The 19542-nt window shown below is 43.4% G+C and overlaps 1 protein-coding gene across 1 annotated transcript in view; it reads left to right on the top strand.

The window, feature by feature from the left end:
- Positions 1-5958: 5958 nt before the first annotated feature.
- The window catches only part of TBC1D10A (TBC1 domain family member 10A), a 35103-nt gene continuing 21519 nt past the window's right edge, over positions 5959-19542 (top strand). The window contains exon 1 of the mRNA XM_072148818.1: positions 5959-6288. Within this exon, the coding sequence (XP_072004919.1) occupies positions 6107-6288 (182 nt within the window). The 5' untranslated portion in view covers positions 5959-6106. The remainder of the gene's footprint in view (positions 6289-19542) is intronic.

Raw genomic sequence — 19542 nt, 5'->3', positions numbered from 1 at the left:
TCCGAAGTTATAACCAAATATCGTGAGACAGGGCAGATTTGAAAAATCGAGTCTGGTCACTGAGCTGAAAACTAGTGTTGGTGATAAGGGGTTAAAATCCCCTGGATGTGTTATAGTGTTCCAAAGGTATAACCACTTAGTGACACAGGGAAGATTTGAAAAATGGGGCCGTGTCCTAGAGGCCAGAAGTGGCTGAGTTCGTAAGTGGTTAAATATACTCAGGATAACAAAATAACACATTCTCTAATTTAATGTTCTTAACCCCATAAGGATGCAGGCTTTTTTTTTGCTCATTTCTTACTCTCCACCCCTAAAAATCCATAATTCTTTCATTTTTCCATGTACAGAGCTGTGTGAGGGCTTTATTTTTTGCGGAACAAATTTCAATCCTCCATCACATTATTTATTATTCCATGCCGTCTACTGGGAAGCTGGAAAAAAATTCCAAATGTGGAAATTTTTTTTAAAAAATTCACTGCGCTACACATAACCTTTGCTTTATTCTAAATTTATACAGGTTTTATTGCGTTTTAACACATTTTCAAGAGTTGTACGAAAAAGCAAAAAAAGATTTTCGCCATCTTCTGACGCTAATAACTTCTTCATATTGCTCTTTTGTCTGATGCTGATCTAGTCCCCACTCTTGCATTCCAGGACCAGCTCATATAGATACTGACTTCCTGTCGGCAATCACATCACATCCTTAGGAGAGTAAAGCTACAAGCAGATAAGGTCTTTATCTGGGGGAGGGGGAGAGAGGTATATTGCAGGGCTAGTAGTGTATGGTATGGCAGAGCTAAGGATGTCATGTGTTATATGCATCTCATAATTTCTGACCTGTCTCTGTGTCAGATACTAGTGAATGTTCAAAAAGGTAAATGAAAGTGTATATAAACCTGTACCCTGATAATTTAACCACATTGTCAGCTCACAGAACTAGAGATATCATGAAGTGTCTGCATAGAGAATCCCCGCACACACTCTGGAATCTTACACTGACCATCACTGAGTGATAGGAGCTAAAACAGCAACAAAACTGAGTAAAAATTTAAAGTAAGGGGATTGAAATTTTGAGAATTTTATTTAATTCCTTTAAAGCCTCTCGGGACATGCACATTCTTGTTTATGTGCCTTGTGAGAGGCCAAGCATTGCCCACAGTCGCACATGGTAAGTCGCTGAATGATCTCTGCACATCATCTGACAGGCTCTGCAGATTATATTTTAAGCTGTACATATCCTTTCAACACACTTTGCAGGCATCCGTAGCCAGTGTGTATACAGAAGTATATACATGTTTCTGACCAACATGTGACTTGGAATCTTCATTTCAGGCTGCTCTTCCCTCTGCTATTTAAATCTGGTTTTGCTGCCATCTCTGTGCTGTTGAATGGAGACTTGGCTACTGTAATCTGATGCCTCCATTAATGTCTCACCCATTTTTCTTCCATGATTGAATCCAGCAGGGTTAAAAGCAAATAAGATGTGAGAATGAGTCAAAATAAGAGAATACACAGTTGCTGTACTAATGTGTATTTGTACTGTTGATACCCTCTATACATGGTAGGGGTCTGCTGTTTTATATGGCACAGCTTACAGCTATCAACCTTTCAAACTGTGGTAGCCCATGGCATCTATTTCCAAGACAGCTGTGACCATTGAGCTGTGTACCTGCGCGCCCATCACAGGACATGGACAGGTTTTTATCCAACAAAGCACCATTATGTATGACTGCATAAAGTATATTGGAAAGTTTACCCTTTAGGCCTTGTTGTAGTGGTGGTCGTGACCTAGTTGCATGATATTCCACCACGGCCCCTGTAGACTTCTGTGTCTTCCAGGGTCTGTGCGGTGAGCACCTGGTGTCTCACTGCACAATAACAGAGTAGAGTGACCGCCGACTCAGACGTGTCCTATACTTTGCCAGATTTGCGGTGCAGCCGCTCGTTTGCCTATGGAGGGATGAAGAGCGCTCACCCCTCCTCCTCCCGGCCCTGCGCTCTCTTGGGATACGGTCCGGGTGAGCACATGGCCGACTGAATGAGGCCCTAAGCACATTGGGTGAGGGACAACTTACTATAGGCCGCAGTAACATGTTTCTTTGTTTCTTTATAGCTTTATATTAGAAAGTGTTTATGAAACAGATTCAGCAGTGAAATTTATATCAAATATTAGTTTAAGGCTACATTCAGACGATGTATGCCCACCATACTGTAGTACGACAGGCATACATTGGCGCCGGGGAGAGGAGGAGGGGGATAGCGCGCTGCTCACCCCCGGCCCTCTCTGCAGAGTAACGTAGGGCCCGGCGCCGTATTTTGTCAAAAGATAAGACATGTCCTATCTTTCTACCGAACGGTACGTGCCGCACAAGTGCAGCACTGTACCGCTCCCGTATGGCGCTGTGAGGCTATGTATGGTGTATGGGGGACGTATTTACACTGTATATACGTCCCCCATACATTTGTCTGAATGTAGCCTAAGGGAGGAAGCCAGATAACTGAAGGAAGCATTTTTCCCCCTTTGTGATAATACAAACAGATCACAATACTGCTGCCTAAAAGGGCTAGATACGCTATATGACTCCAGAACCAAGAATTGTCCATACTTATAGTTGGAATATATCCTAAAATCATTAATTGTTGTGGATTTTTGGGGAATTAGCACTGGGATGCCTCACTGTTGTTGACACCCTCCTGCCGACTCAGCAGCCTAGTGTGATTTAGGGATTTGCAGCATATAAAGCCTCTTAGATGATACATGTTACTTTGTCCTCAGTGTTTATTAGCAGCTTCCTAAACTTGGAAAATGTTAGTCTAGCTTTCAGACTAGGCACTTTTTTGAACCATATATGGGCAACTTTTAACCTCATTTTCAGTTTGTCATTTTGCCCAGACTGTTTCTATTTTGGAGCGGAAAAAGCTCTGTGTTCCTGACCTACAGAATTGGTCACAATAGTAACTTGGTTGTGCCCAAGAAACTGGGTACTTTCCACCTGAACACTGCATTTTCTAAACACCGCATCAAATGCTTTGGGTGCTATAAGACTGAAACATGACATAAGCTGTATCTGCCAGCAGGGGGCAGCATTACTCTCCTGCATAGTACCGAATAGTTAGGCTTATGTACAAATAAGCGTCAACTGATAAATAGTAAATTATGACAATATATTATCGCAGGATGATCTTGAGCACATCACAGATTTCAGTTTAAACAAGAAATGGTAAGTTGCAAAAAAGAATTATCTAAAGCATCTATCAAGGGTTTCGGATATGTACACAACAGAATCTCATATTTTCCTTGCATTATCTTACCTAAACTAACAGGTGCAAATTTATCAGATTGATAAATCTAAGCCAGCATAAGACTAGGGGGAGGCATGTATCAAAACCAGAATTTTTTCCACCTGTTTTAATAATCCTTACCCTCACAGTGCATGCGACTAATTTATGATTTTTGCAAAAGCAAGAGAAAAATACTAAGTAGCTTATGACTATTTCTATGCCAATGAGAGCATGCCACATTCCTGTCTATGTAAGTGTTTTAAACTTAGACAAAGTTAAAAACATAAATAGGCCTGAAAAAATTTAGAAGGATTGCCATCCATTCTGACTGACATGTTTAAATTGTGTGCCCTTAGTCGGGCTATGACTAATGGCAGAGAATTTAAGTTGCCTGAAAGTTGCGTCAACGTGTTTAATTTTTTTAAAACATGTATTAAATCAAGAATTTTTAATTGTGGTGCTGGATCCTTCTCCGTTTTTTCAAGCAAGATTTTGTGGCTGCAGTCCAGGAAACAACAAACCCAAACACCAGAAGCATTTCAATGGAGATCAGATTCATACTTCTATGGAATATCTACATAAATCTGCCCCAGTATGTGATAATTTGGTGTATCCCAATAGAAGTTAGACTTTCCTATTTTTTATTTTTTTTTCAAATCAAAATCAAGCTTGATAAACCAGTGCATCTTCTTAAGTGCAACTATTTAAGTGCACAAACAGAATTATACCAGAATTGAACCAGAAGGGAACAAAGGGACTTTATCTGTAACCATTTGTCTAACTCTTTGTCTTTCAAAATCTTATCTAAAAGGCACCATTAGGTCTTTTCTCCATCTCCTTCCCACTCCAAATCTTAGAAAGATGCACTGTCAAGATGGCGTTGTCGTAGGAGGCTTCCTGTGCATTGGCCCTGGATTTTGATCTCCACATTGCCACCCAACTCTCACCTTATCTTCCCCTTCTCCACTAATAATAATCTTTATTTATATAAAGCCATAATATTCTGCAGCGCTATACAAATCATACGCAGATCATGACTAGCAGGAGCTCCATGTCGCACAACTGGTTGCGACAGAGCATTGGAACCGGGCAGCCAAGAGCAACAGTTAAGGCTTCATCAGACCTGAAATGCAAGTGATCACAACCAACCTTACCGTAAGTCAGGAGGAACACTGTACCAAGACTTCAGGGGTAGCCAGCACCAGGCAGCTTCAGCGCCAGTACTTGTGGAGCTACGGGCACAACGAACAGCACCACTATTACACCACAACACTGTTAGTGCCACACTGGCAGCCCTGCCGTAGTAACCCCTATGCATGTCTGTCTAGCCTCTGTCTGTCTGTTTTTGTGACTGGTATATTTTTGTACTGTAATTGTTTATCCATGTGTAATATAATGTGGTCATGTAGCCTGTATTGTGCTGTATCGCGAAGTCCTGTAACTGTTTGTATGCAACTAAGGAACTAGCAACATGTAAGAACGTGCCTCTCGTAGTGTATGTATGCAACTGTAATGTTAAGCCTCTCTCTAACTGTGTAACAATTGCCAGGACACTATGTACAAAAGAATCCCCCCCAGGTGACCAATAAAGTAGTTATCATAGATCTAATTTTTGTTATCCATGCTGTCCCCTCCATGATGTCATGTGGGGGGCTGGGCACCAATCAGTTATTAGGACAGCCAGGAACCTCTCATGTTTAGATCCCTAATATGCTTTTTTTTAGAGGCAGCAGGCAAGCAGTATATTAACCCCTTAACAACAAGCACTGTAATATTAAAGCTATGATCAAAAGGTTGTACTGTACATTACTATTATAACAAATGCTGCAGTACAAAAGAAATTTTTAAGGTAATGTGTCCTCACCCACATCACATCCCTTGACGTGTGTACTGGGGCATTACTTGACTTGCACTGGATTTGCCAACGTGTTCCACTTAAAAACAGGTAAGAAATGTATGAAATGGTATGAAGGTAAACTGTATTGCCCATAGCAACCAATTACTACACAATACAAAGCTCCAGGAATTACGACTACTCCCCTTTCTTCCATTAAAGTGTTGAAAAATTCCTTTTTCAGAGTTGTATTTTTCTCCATACTTTAGCATATGTGAAAGATCATCCGACAAAAATAGACCACTGTTCAGACCATCTCTGTTGCAGTTCGTCCTCCCTTGACTCCACTATTCAACACATATCCATATCATTTTATAAGACAATTACTACACAACTGTCATTTCAAATTGTCTTCTTCAAAGAAGAAAGCCGCACTGTGATTGGTTGCAGCGGACAAGTGACTGTATAACCTTTTAGCTGCAATTTACCGTGCGGTTCTTGCGACCAGTTTCCAGGATTTGGGAGGGGCCGGTATTGACTGACCCTGTTAGGGCGGAGCTACCATGAGTGACAGCACGAGAGTGTTTACAGAACACTGTAGGAGCGCTAGTATCGGACGTACAGTCCTCACACTGATTGACACCAAGAATCTGTGGAGTCTCCAGTAGCTATTGGCTCGTGTCGGCTGACGTGCTCCCTGATTGGCTGCAGAGGAGGACGGGATGGCAGATAATTAATATTATGTTTTGCATTATACTTACTTGACGGATAGGCAGTTCTCCATCTTGATTGGCTGGTTACAACCGGCTGCGTGCATCTATTGGTTAACCGTGTTGCTTCTATCATCCGATTGGTTGCTACACTTGTAGGGCAGGGATAGTTCGTGAGGCCCCGGGAGGTGCAGCTGTGGGGAGAGCAGAGTGAGAGGTGAGGCGGGGGCCGGGAAGAGGTGATGGCTCCGTGCTGTTGAAGAGGTGGAGGGGAGCCGGGATGGCGCGGAGCCCCGGGGAGGGCAGCGTGTCTCCCTCTGCTAGTCTACGTGGAACTAGGGAGACCCTCAGTGACCCGGAACTGGAGTCCTTGGGCTCTGACTCTGAAATCAACGGGTTTACCGCGGAGAGGAAGACTGACAAGTACGGCTTCCTAATCAAGACCGAGGAGAACGGTGGCCGGTGAGTATGGGGGAGCGGCGCTGGAATGGAGTGTACGGAGTGCTGCGCTGGAATGGAGTGCTGCGATCAGTGGACGTGTCACTAGTGTGCTGTCACTGCAATCCCCAGGTTTGATCACACTGTGTGTGTGTGTGTGTGTGCTGTCACTGCAATCCCCAGGTGTGATCACACTGTGTGTGTGCTGTCACTGCAATCTCCAGGTGTGATCACACTGTGTGTGTGCTGTCACTGCAATCCCCAGGTGTGATCACACTGTGTGTGTGTGTGTGTGTGTGCTGTCACTGCAATCCCCAGGTGTGATCACACTGTGTGTGTGTGTGTGTGCTGTCACTGCAATCCCCAGGTGTGATCACACTGTGTGTGTGTGTGCTGTCACTGCAATCCCCAGGTGTGATCACACTGTGTGTGTGTGTGTGTGCTGTCACTGCAATCCCCAGGTGTGATCACACTGTGTGTGTGTGTGTGTGCTGTCACTGCAATCCCCAGGTGTGATCACACTGTGTGTGTGTGTGCTGTCACTGCAATCCCCAGGTGTGATCACACTGTGTGTGTGTGTGCTGTCACTGCAATCCCCAGGTGTGATCACACTGTGTGTGTGTGTGTGTGCTGTCACTGCAATCCCCAGGTGTGATCACACTGTGTGTGTGTGTGTGTGCTGTCACTGCAATCCCCAGGTGTGATCACACTGTGTGTGTGTGTGTGTGTGCTGTCACTGCAATCCCCAGGTGTGATCACACTGTGTGTGTGTGTGTGTGTGCTGTCACTGCAATCCCCAGGTGTGATCACACTGTGTGTGTGTGTGTGTGTGCTGTCACTGCAATCCCCAGGTGTGATCACACTGTGTGTGTGTGTGTGTGTGTGCTGTCACTGCAATCCCCAGGTGTGATCACACTGTGTGTGTGTGTGTGCTGTCACTGCAATCCCCAGGTGTGATCACACTGTGTGTGTGTGTGTGTGTGTGTGTGCGCTGTCACTGCAATCCCCAGGTGTGATCACACTGTGTGTGTGTGTGTGTGCGCTGTCACTGCAATCCCCAGGTGTGATCACACTGTGTGTGTGTGTGTGTGCTGTCACTGCAATCCCCAGGTGTGATCACACTGTGTGTGTGTGTGTGTGTGTGTGTGTGCTGTCACTGCAATCCCCAGGTGTGATCAAACTGTGTGTGTGTGTGTGTGTGCTGTCACTGCAATCCCCAGGTGTGATCACACTGTGTGTGTGCTGTCACTGCAATCCCCAGGTGTGATCACACTGTGTGTGTGCTGTCACTGCAATCCCCAGGTGTGATCACACTGTGTGTGTGTGTGTGTGCTGTCACTGCAATCCCCAGGTGTGATCACACTGTGTGTGTGTGTGTGTGCTGTCACTGCAATCCCCAGGTGTGATCACACTGTGTGTGTGTGTGTGTGTGCTGTCACTGCAATCCCCAGGTGTGATCACACTGTGTGTGTGTGTGCTGTCACTGCAATCCCCAGGTGTGATCACACTGTGTGTGTGTGTGCTGTCACTGCAATCCCCAGGTGTGATCACACTGTGTGTGTGTGTGCTGTCACTGCAATCCCCAGGTGTGATCACACTGTGTGTGTGTGTGCTGTCACTGCAATCCCCAGGTGTGATCACACTGTGTGTGTGTGTGCTGTCACTGCAATCCCCAGGTGTGATCACACTGTGTGTGTGTGTGCTGTCACTGCAATCCCCAGGTGTGATCACACTGTGTGTGTGTGTGCTGTCACTGCAATCCCCAGGTGTGATCACACTGTGTGTGTGTGTGCTGTCACTGCAATCCCCAGGTGTGATCACACTGTGTGTGTGCTGTCACTGCAATCCCCAGGTGTGATCACACTGTGTGTGTGCTGTCACTGCAATCCCCAGGTGTGATCACACTGTGTGTGTGTGTGTGCTGTCACTGCAATCCCCAGGTGTGATCACACTGTGTGTGTGTGTGTGCTGTCACTGCAATCCCCAGGTGTGATCACACTGTGTGTGTGTGTGTGCTGTCACTGCAATCCCCAGGTGTGATCACACTGTGTGTGTGTGTGTGCTGTCACTGCAATCCCCAGGTGTGATCACACTGTGTGTGTGTGTGTGCTGTCACTGCAATCCCCAGGTGTGATCACACTGTGTGTGTGTGTGTGCTGTCACTGCAATCTCCAGGTGTGATCACACTGTGTGTGTGCTGTCACTGCAATCCCCAGGTGTGATCACACTGTGTGTGTGTGTGTGCTGTCACTGCAATCCCCAGGTGTGATCACACTGTGTGTGTGTGCTGTCACTGCAATCCCCAGGTGTGATCACACTGTGTGTGTGTGTGTGCTGTCACTGCAATCCCCACGTGTGATCACACTGTGTGTGTGTGTGTGTGTGCTGTCACTGCAATCCCCAGGTGTGATCACACTGTGTGTGTGTGTGTGTGCTGTCACTGCAATCCCCAGGTGTGATCACACTGTGTGTGTGTGTGTGTGTGTGTGTGTGTGTGTGTGTGTGTGTGCTGTCACTGCAATCCCCAGGTGTGATCACACTGTGTGTGTGTGTGTGTGTGCTGTCACTGCAATCCCCAGGTGTGATCACACTGTGTGTGTGCTGTCACTGCAATCCCCAGGTGTGATCACACTGTGTGTGTGTGTGTGTGTGTGTGTGTGCTTTCACTGCAATCCCCAGGTGTGATCACACTGTGTGTGTGTGTGTGTGTGCTGTCACTGCAATCCCCAGGTGTGATCACACTGTGTGTGTGTGTGTGTGTGCTGTCACTGCAATCCCCAGGTGTGATCACACTGTGTGTGTGTGTGTGTGTGTGCTGTCACTGCAATCCCCAGGTGTGATCACACTGTGTGTGTGTGTGTGTGCTGTCACTGCAATCCCCAGGTGTGATCACACTGTGTGTGTGTGTGTGTGTGTGCTGTCACTGCAATCCCCAGGTGTGATCACACTGTGTGTGTGCTGTCACTGCAATCCCCAGGTGTGATCACACTGTGTGTGTGCTGTCACTGCAATCCCCAGGTGTGATCACACTGTGTGTGTGTGTGTGTGTGTGTGCTGTCACTGCAATCCCCAGGTGTGATCACACTGTGTGTGTGTGTGTGTGTGTGTGCTGTCACTGCAATCCCCAGGTGTGATCACACTGTGTGTGTGTGTGTGTGTGTGCTGTCACTGCAATCCCCAGGTGTGATCACACTGTGTGTGTGTGTGCTGTCACTGCAATCCCCAGGTGTGATCACACTGTGTGTGTGTGCTGTCACTGCAATCCCCAGGTGTGATCACACTGTGTGTGTGTGTGCTGTCACTGCAATCCCCAGGTGTGATCACACTGTGTGTGTGCTGTCACTGCAATCCCCAGGTGTGATCACTTATAACAGTTACTGTGGGTCTTTACCCACAATCAGTATATTTTAGTGTTGATTGAAAAACCTATTGATTTTGGCATTTTATTTGGTAAAAAAAACATTCTCCTCTAATGCCAGTCACTGTTCATTGACACGGTGGTAATACACCTGTTTTACCCAAGACTGTGGTTGTTAAATGATATACACATTCTGCATTCCACCGTTACCCACAACTAAGTAGAAAGTCCTGGAAAACTATTGCTGACCACCTTATAAACTAGAAATTCTAGGGGTGTACTCATGCTTGCTAAATGGTGAGTCAAAATTTCAAACATAATTTAAATGTCCAGCTCAAGCTTCTCCATGAATGGCTTCTTCCAGGGCCTGACTTGTCTTTGTTCTCCTGTTGTATACAGTGCCACACAGCCAATAAGCCGCGTTCACACTACCGAAATGATTGGGAACAAGACCCACGTATTTTGTGTTGTTTATATGCAAAATATGTGGAGCTTGTACCTGATTGCAAGCGTTCAATACACAACATAAGCGCCACCTATTACACGAAGGGTGGCCCTGTGTGCCCACTACGAATGGAGTCTCATATCATGCGTGCATGTTTCTACTCCTGTTGATTCAATCGATAGCACACGGACAAATTCATTTCTATGGGGTCATGCACATTGCTATGCTTTCCATGGCCCTGTGTATGAGCCGATTCTCCAAGCTGTAGAACTCTGAGTAGGTCCAATTCCTGTCCGTGTTTATGGTTTGAGCAGTCTCTTGAGCTGTCATCAGCATGTGAGTGGACGACTTAGGGTGATGCCACACATGGAGTTTTGAACCCGTTTTTGGTCCTTTTTTAAGCAGTCGGTTAAAAAACGCATGCTTTTTGAAAACACATCAGTTTTTTACAGGTTTTTCTAATTATCTTGATTGAAAATGGTCAAATACGCATGCGTTTTAAAAAAAAGGGTGCGTTTTTTAACGGACTGCTTAAAAACAGACCAAAAACGGGTTCAAAACGCCATGTGTAGCATTACCCTTACAGAGGACCACACTACCTTGTAAGACTGTATACTGTGGAATTGTCTTTATTGAAACAACCCCTTTGAGGAATTGAACCATGAAATTAAATGGGTATAATGAAACGTCCAACTAATGAGCTTGAGTCTCTCTGCCCCTTTGCTTTATCAGGCAGCACTTCAGTTTTACTTTGGTCATGTCTCCAGTATTAGTGTGCTGGATTACTAATAAAGTGCTGTCCTGCACAATTCCTGGTGTTCCTGACAATGCGCAGGGCCGCGGTTAGTACATTCCGGTAGAGGGAGTTTGGCCGCGCTGCTGTCTTTGACTGTATACATCTGTGCGCTGTCACTAGCTATCGGTATATACGCTCTGCGTGCATGGAATAGGCCTGCTGTATTATACGAGCTGGTCACCTGTCTGGCCCTGGATATATGATGAACGCAGCAGTCGTGTTATGGTTGTTATCCATTTGTCATGTTGTTCTATTGCACCTCCATTGACATGAAATTGAGTAGTTTGTGGGACCGACATACTTTGAAAGGCACATCATGTAATTTAGATCATGTGAATGGGAGTGTGCTACCAAAGTTGTCATTTAGCACTGGCTCCGAGCCAGGACTCTGTAATTAACCCTTTCTTTGCTGTCTGCGCTGCAGTCTTCATGCTATAATGCATATAATATTAGTGTTGGTAGATTTAGGAAATAAATTAGTTTTATTGTGCTATAAAATATTATTGGAGCAACGTATAGCTCTAACCAAATATTTTGGGGTTCTTTTGCAGATAATCCGGTAACACACATGGTAGATCTTTTGCGTTTTTGAATGCATTAAAAATGCATGCATATTTTTAATGTTTGGTTGTGTCTGCAAGATGCAATGCTTGATATGCTTTAATTGTGATGCTTGATATGCTTCATTGAATAGATCTGTGTCTCTTGGAATTTGTAAAAAGCGCAGTGACGCTGTTCGTGAATGTAATCGCTTGCGTTTCAAAACGCAGGCCACAAATGCACACATTTTTGAAATGCGTAACTGCTTTGAAAAGCACAATGAAAACCGCAGACCTTAACAACACAATGGAGAATGCGCCAAGTAAACAAGAATTCACAAGAATTAACAAGAATTCAACTTGAAAAACCAAGTTGCAGAACGGATGCGACTGAAATGCCACGTGTGTCATACTGTCAGGGGAGTCCATACCCCTGCTGAGGTTGGTGGTGTACGGTCACACATGGTATCCGTGATATGACCACCCCTTCCCATAAGACTCGCACGCCGCCAGTATTTTCTGTGAGCGTGTTTAATGTTTCCACATTATTGCTTGTTAATTGGGAATGGGTGTGGGGTATTGCGGTGGAATCTGGAGGAAAGGCGCAGTTGTTACTGAAGAACAGGCCATGAAAAATCTCTTTTTAACGGCTAAAGTACAGTAAATTGCCAACATCCAGAGGTCCGTCTGTAAGTCAGGTTTTCTTAAGTAGGGGACCGCCTGTATTGCTGATTTCTGGAAACTCTTTTTAACTTGCGTACCATTCCAGCTCTTCTAACACGATCTTATGTTACAAGTATTAAGTTGTATCTCTTTCAGTCCCATGTAATGTGATTCACTTTCATTGAAAAGACCATTTGGTCATTAGGGATCATCACCGAGAGAATGAAATGCTCTTCTCTGGTTGCTGGCTGTAAAAGCTTTCCTCTGCTAATGAATAATATGATTAAATGATTTACTATAGTTAATAGTATGACATTTAGTTATATTTCTCTGCTGTTCCAGCTATCGATCTATTAATCTGTCATAAGTCATACAGATTCTCACCTCTAAGGCGAAGTTCACATCTGGGTTGCATAAAGCACCTGTCAGCAGAATATTTTCACCCATTTGCACTTCACCACCTATTACTCCTCTTCATATCCTTCTAACTCTATATTGTTACCTCTGTTGTCTGGTCACTGTAATAATTGCCTTTTTTCTCCCAGGATTAATATGCTAATGCAGACTGTGACGACTTGGGTTTCGGTAAATCTGTCCTCCAGATTCTCTGTATACACCCACATCTTCCTCTCCTTCTCCTTCTCCTAGTCATGTCTTAAATCCTGGACTAGCACTTCATCTATCAGCTTCTGTGTAGCTGATGCTGCGTCTACTTAGGTACTGCAGTCTGCAAGCATTGGAAGGGGTGGCTCTGAAGAGAAGAGGGGCTAATGAAGCCGGACTGCTCCCTTATGTTGGAGCTAATTTGTATACTTGGCGGGGAGATTTGAATGAGAAGTATTAGAGCACATGGTGGTATAATATTCAAGTGTATATAAAGGTGCGGGTGGAGTAATTTAGATCGTGTTGGGATATGGGCTTTTATGTAAGATAGATGTCCTTTAACAGAATCCCAAAAGTTACAGTTAAATATATTTCACAAAATTTTTTTTTGTAAAGATGCTTTATATTGATAACCAATCACTGGGATACAATTTGTAGTAATAATACTATTTTTACCTTTACTTCCCCTCTACAAAACATTTTGTTTCCATGTATAGTATCCTTGGTGTTTATTCAACCTTGTATTCGGCAGTTTTCCTCTGTACTGGCGGTAAGTCACCCATGGAGGCATTTTATTTGTGAACATAATTGGCCGCTATCAAACAGTCCAGTCCGAATGCTGGCACAGGCTCAGTGTACATTGGCAACCCTCATCTTTTTAACATAGTACTTGCACAGCTAACGTTATATCCAATCTCAACAAAATATTCCTGATAAAGGTTCAGTAGATGTTGGCAGAAACTAGACCACCTCCACTGTTTTAACAGATGGTTCAACAAAAACTAACCAGTTCAACCATTATTAAAAATTACCTTTTAATTGCATTTTCAGATACTTGCATTAGGCTAGATTCACACCTTGTTTTTTGCCTAGGGTATAAGTTCAAGTCAGACGGATTGCTGAAGTGACCCTGCATCGTAGATGCAATGGCATACATCGCCTGGGGGCTCCTCTCCTATGAATGCAGGGGTGGGGGGGGGGGCAATAGGGAGTAGGGAGGGCAAATGGCTGGCATTACAGTAGGTGGGGAGGAGGGGGACAAGTGGCTGGCATTACAGGCACTTGCACCTTTCCCCCACCAACAATGTAATTGCAGCCACTTGCCCCCCTTTCCCCACACACTGTAATGCCAGCCACTTGCCCCCCTTTCCCCACACACTGTAATGCCAGCCACTTTGCCCTCGACTCCCTACATACTGTAATGCCAGCCACTTGCCCCCCTTTCCCCACACACTGTAATGCCAGCCACTTTGCCCTCGACTCCCTACATACTGTAATGCCAGCCATTTCGATCTCCACCATCCCTCATTAAGACTCATGTTACCTTCCAGTGATACAAATGTGAGATGAGCGACAAACTAAGTTGGCACTCATTCCAGTAACAACATGTAGACGGGGAGGCGACGGAGAGCGATACGCAAACTCCGTAGGGGGACTATTGATGCAGGGGAGAGAGTCGTGTACTGGATGCCGTGCGGAGACTCGAGCCGAGGTAATACGCCCAACTCGCCTCGCTGGGTATCCTGCCTGATCTTATGCTTTTATGAGCATCGGTGACAGTGGTGACAGGTTCCATTTAAAGAGGTTTTCTTAAATATGACAGGTGACCAATGGGAGAGCATTGCATCAACGCAAGAGTGTTTGCTGACCGTATATCCTTTTACATCCAAATGTAGAGTATCCACTGTAATCCCCTAAACACTAAATCTCTACAGCTCTATCCAGACCTTGTGTATCAGTGCACTGCTACATGTACATCCTACAGGGTGCAGGACTGGAGCACATTCTTCTAGGTGAAATCTATTTATATTCAGTGACTGCAAACAGAACATTTCCCATTAAATTAAAACCTAAATATCATTTTATATTTATTGTGTATAGGAAAGTTGTAAATCTGTCCAATGTCACTATATCCTGCTGACCGTCTGTGTAGATTTCAAACATACTTGGATTCTGTGGTTTGGATTTATTTGGCCATTGGAACAATTCTTCCTTTTTGGGGGGGCTTTTTGGGTTGTTCTTTGCCATCCCTGTCATAGTTGGGGGATAAGTGGATTGCATGTGAAATATGTGCTATGTCACTATGGATAAGCTGTAGTTATTGATTGATTTGCTGTATAGGTGTGAGGTTACTATGACCTGTAGATGATATACCGCTGTACACGTTTCTATTCGTATTACTTCCCCTTCTCTTTGTCTTATGAGTATATAGAATGGGAAGTGTAACTGATGACTTTCAGTATTGCAGATGATTCTGCCTGGGGTACTATTAGTTACTTTACAGTATAGAATGGCTTTACTGCCCTGGACTCTTCAAAGACCCACTATATGGTTAAAACTTATGGTTCTGTGCAGCATTTTCCATTCACGTCACCTGGGACGTCCAGACTGCTAAACAAACATTTCGGAAGGTTCCTGGTACTTATCTGTTGAGTGCTTTCTCACTACTCCATCTTTCAGGGTATTGTATTTGTTTCTATATCATCATTTTTTCCAGAAGACAGAGATCCTGCAAGTGTTGCCAATGTGGAGATAAGCTGATTTTTTTTTTTTTACATATGAATCTTATCGTCTGTAAGAACGAGAATTTCTACAAATCTACCCAGAAACTAGGCTACAACCATATCGCCAGCATACACCATAGAAATGTCCATGTCACCATGCCAGCATCGGAGGAAAAATCTTCCTGTATACCCTTGCAGTATCCACTAACCCATATCCACCTCTAGACAAAGACTTTCCAAAATGTAATTCATTTCGATTGTTAGAGAATCTTGGGATGGTCTCTTTGTAGCTGAACAAAGTGTTAAAAAGTGATGTCCTGCGACACTCCAATAAGACTTCTATTATTTGGTGCGAAAATCTCCATTCTGTTTGTTTCTGTAGTTGGGTTACTGCTGGTTTGACCACACAGGAAAATATCACAATATTCATGGGCTTATTGACAGAGGGGCAATTATCTGTGGTATTTTTTCACCACAGATGGCGTTAGGAACTTCTCTTCAATTCACACTTTTTTTTTTTTTTTTTTTTACGCGCCCTAGTTCCGTGTCAAAACAATCCCATGCAAGTTATACATGGATGGAAACAATCTTTCTGCTCTCCACATTTTATGGACCATTACCATGAGAGCTGAGAATGGCATTTGTTCTAAGGTCTCCTTTTTCAGTGCGTTAGGCTGACTTCCGTAATTTATACAAATATGAAAAAAAAATAACCTGCATATTCAAATGAATAAGCAAACAGTACATACCTGTATGCAGAATATGAAATCTGAGATTGAGGAAATGGCTCTTCTTTGTGTTGGTATTGGGCCGTGTTTGAAGTGTTCGAATACCTGACATCTTTTGAATGTTTTAGTTATGGCAAAGAATTAGTCAGTGTTGTACATCGTGTCCCATTTGTTCTCGAACTATTTTCCCAGGTAAAGAGAACTTCAGCTTTAGCCTCTTTCTAAAGGGTCGCATAGAAATATTACTATGATGTATAAAGCAGGATGGATAAAAGTACTGACAAATCTCCCCTTATATTTTCTAGTGGGTCTGTAAAATGAACTTTTATAACAATAGACACTATTCCAAAAATTTAAGAGGAATTCGCTGGATGAATTGTATGTGTAACTTCTGAGATTTGTCCAGCCTGTGTTAGTGGGGACTATACACTATGGCGGTGAAGCCCTGAAATAATTGCAATGCCTACCGAAACGCCAGGTATTGCGATTATTCTAACCTTTATACCAGCTCCATACCAAGGCGGCGTGAAGGCTGGAGCTGCCACCCGCTGGATACATCAGGAAGCATTAGGGTGATGTCACACATGGCGTTTTTAGTGCAATTAAAAACTGACAAAAACGCATGCATTTTAAAAAATGGATGTGTTTTTTAACGCATGCTTTTTTTTACAATCTGAAAACGCACAAACTAAAAACAGCCTAAAAACGCCATGTGTGACATCACCCTAAGGGTTGGGGCTTCCATCATACGCCCGCACACAAGTGGGTTACAGTCACTTCTATTACATATAACTACAATTTTTTGTTTTATTTCTTTATATGTTCTAAAATTATTTATCACTAAATATTGGCCAGAGGAGCCACTTGCACATTTCCCTGGAGACTGGTTTCACTCTTAATCAAGCATATGGAAGTCTGTTATACATAAGGATTTGGATGAGGATGTGGCTTGTGTATATCTGGGTTTTTAACAAGCGGAAACATCCTGACAGGTTAATGTATTTTATGGTGGGAATGGTTAACTGTATGCAGGATTAACTATAAAATGTGAGAATTTTATATTCATAAGTACTAAGAAATGGTTTGGATTGCTTAAAAATGACTATATTTAAAAAAATTTGGAAAAGATGTCCAGGCAGTAAAACTAAAAAACTAATGAACCTTGCATCTATGGTTGAACTCCATTATTTTAGCCATTGATTCAACATATGGCACACAACCACATAGCTTCCATAAATTTAGAGCATATGGTCGTATGTTCACGTGGTCCTACCTGTATGTGACCATATTGCTGTCCAAGGTCACGTGCTGGCCACTTTTGAACAAAGATGCCATCTATCACCAGGAGTTAACCAACCAAGACATAGTTAATATATAAATGGAAAAAAAAATAAGACCATACCACCAGGATGATCGATTGTAAACCAAGATCACTAACATACTGATGTCTGCCCCCTCTGACTTATTTTAAAGCCTTTTTTTGTAAAAACAAGGCCATAAGAAGCTAAATGATGAGCAGATCTGTCAGAGGGAGCACACACACATACCAGCATATCAGTGTGCTTGGTTTACAATCGTTCATCCTGGTGGTATTGTCCTATTTTTTTCCATTTGTATATTAACTATGTCTTGGTTGGTTAACTCCTGTAAGCAGGACATTACATCAGATGCTCTAAAGTTACCTAACTGGTTTTGTTTTGTTACAGCACCTTTCTAGGACAGAATACTTTGAGATTGAATACAGAAAGTTTATTGGAACATTTTTAGTTCCAAATGGCGACATTTTCACTTTTCTGTCGCCATCAGTGACATTTGTAACAGGACACATAATTTTCTTCTAGTCCACAGCCCTGGTGCTCAGGAATGCATTGTGGGGTTGCCTTATGTTATAAATAGAGGAAGACTCTGTAGAATTGTAAATTGCCATGTGAGTCACAGTGCTGCTTAATACATTGCCTGTTTCTGGGTTAAGAAGGCATTGTTGATGCAACACTTCAGTCATGTGCGAGGATGGGGCGATGAGACAGTAGGGCGTAGATGTGTTTCACTGACTAACCCGTGGGATACAGAAGTCACTGCTCCAACTTCCTGTGGATGAGTTACTTTCCTTCCTAAGGTCATGGCTGTTACAGAAGGGGCAGGCAGCCCCCATTCTGTTCATTGCATAGCCAGGAAAGGAAGTGCCTGATAAATACCCCATTCTGAACAATGTGTTATCGGATCCAGCGCAGAGCTTCACCCTCTATATACATGTACAGCGCCATCCTTCATATATTGTAGACTTACCTTCAGAATGACTTCTAGTTCTTGGAGTTCTTCTTCTGATTAAAACCCTCTTTTGGAATTGGATTTTTATCACTCCACAATGAAGGGTAATCTTTTCCTGGAACTATTTGAATCTCTGCCTCCAGATATGTTTAAAAGGATGGCAGTGAATGACAAAATAATTATAAAATAAATGTCCTTTTTTCTATTGGAGAAAATAGTATAGTCTACCATACTTTAACTTTGCTGGCATAGTTCTCATTAACTTCTATGAGATGCACCTGTAAATAAATCCACAAGTTTGATGGAATCCGGATGCATCCTAATTTACAGTGGGTCCGGTGGGTATTTAGAACCCTTGAAATTTTTCACTCTCTTTGTTTCCTTGCAGCCAGTTGGTAAGATGAAAGAAGTTCTTCCTTTTCCTTTACACTCTGCACCCCATCTTGAAAGGAAAAAAAGCAGAAATGTAGATATTTTTGCTAATTTATTAAACAAGCAAAACTAAAATATGACATGATCATAAGAATGAGCCTTTGCTGTGATACTCGTATTTAACTCACATGCTGTCCATTTCCTTTTGATCCACCTTGAGATGGTTCTACTCCTTCATTGGAGTACAGATGTGTTTAATTAAACCGATTGGACTTGATAAGGAAAGGCACACACCTGTCTATAGAAGACCTCACAGAACATGTCAGAGCACATGACAATCAGGAGGTCTATGGAACTGCCAAAGGAGATTAGAGACAGAAATGTGGTAAGGCACAGATCTGGGCAATGTTACAAAATAATTTTTGCAGCACTCAAGGTTCCTAAGAGCACTGTGGCCTCCATTATCCTTAAATGGAAGGAGTTTGGGACGACCACAACTCTTCCTTGACCTGGTCAACCATCCAAACTAAGAAATTGTGGGAGAAGACCCTTCATGAGAGATGTAAAAAAGAACCCCAAGATCAGTGTGGTTCCAGAGATGCAGTAGGGAGATGGGAGAAAGTTCCACAAAGTCAACTATCACTGCAGCCCTCCTCCAGTCAGGGATTCATGGCAGAGTCTACTGACAGTAGCCTCTCTTCAGTGCAAGACCTGTGAAAGCCGCATACAGTTTGCAAAATGAACATGAAGGACTATGAGAAATAAGATTCTCTGTCCTGATGAGAGGAAGATTGAACTTTTTGTTTTTATTTCTAAGACGTATGTTTGGTGAAAACCAGGCAATGCTCATCACCTGCCAAATACAATCCCAACAGTGACACATGGTGGTGGCATCATCATGCTAAGAAGAAAGGGGGGGGGGGGCTTTCAACTGTAGGGACAGGATGACTGGTGGCAATTGAAGGAAAGATGAATGCGGCCAAGTACCAAGATATCCTGGAT

This window comes from Engystomops pustulosus, chromosome 1 (assembly GCF_040894005.1).
Source record: "Engystomops pustulosus chromosome 1, aEngPut4.maternal, whole genome shotgun sequence".
Classification (NCBI taxonomy): Eukaryota; Metazoa; Chordata; class Amphibia; order Anura; family Leptodactylidae; genus Engystomops; species Engystomops pustulosus.
Note: the sequence above shows the minus strand (reverse complement) of the source record. Positions and strands in the feature narration are given on the sequence as shown.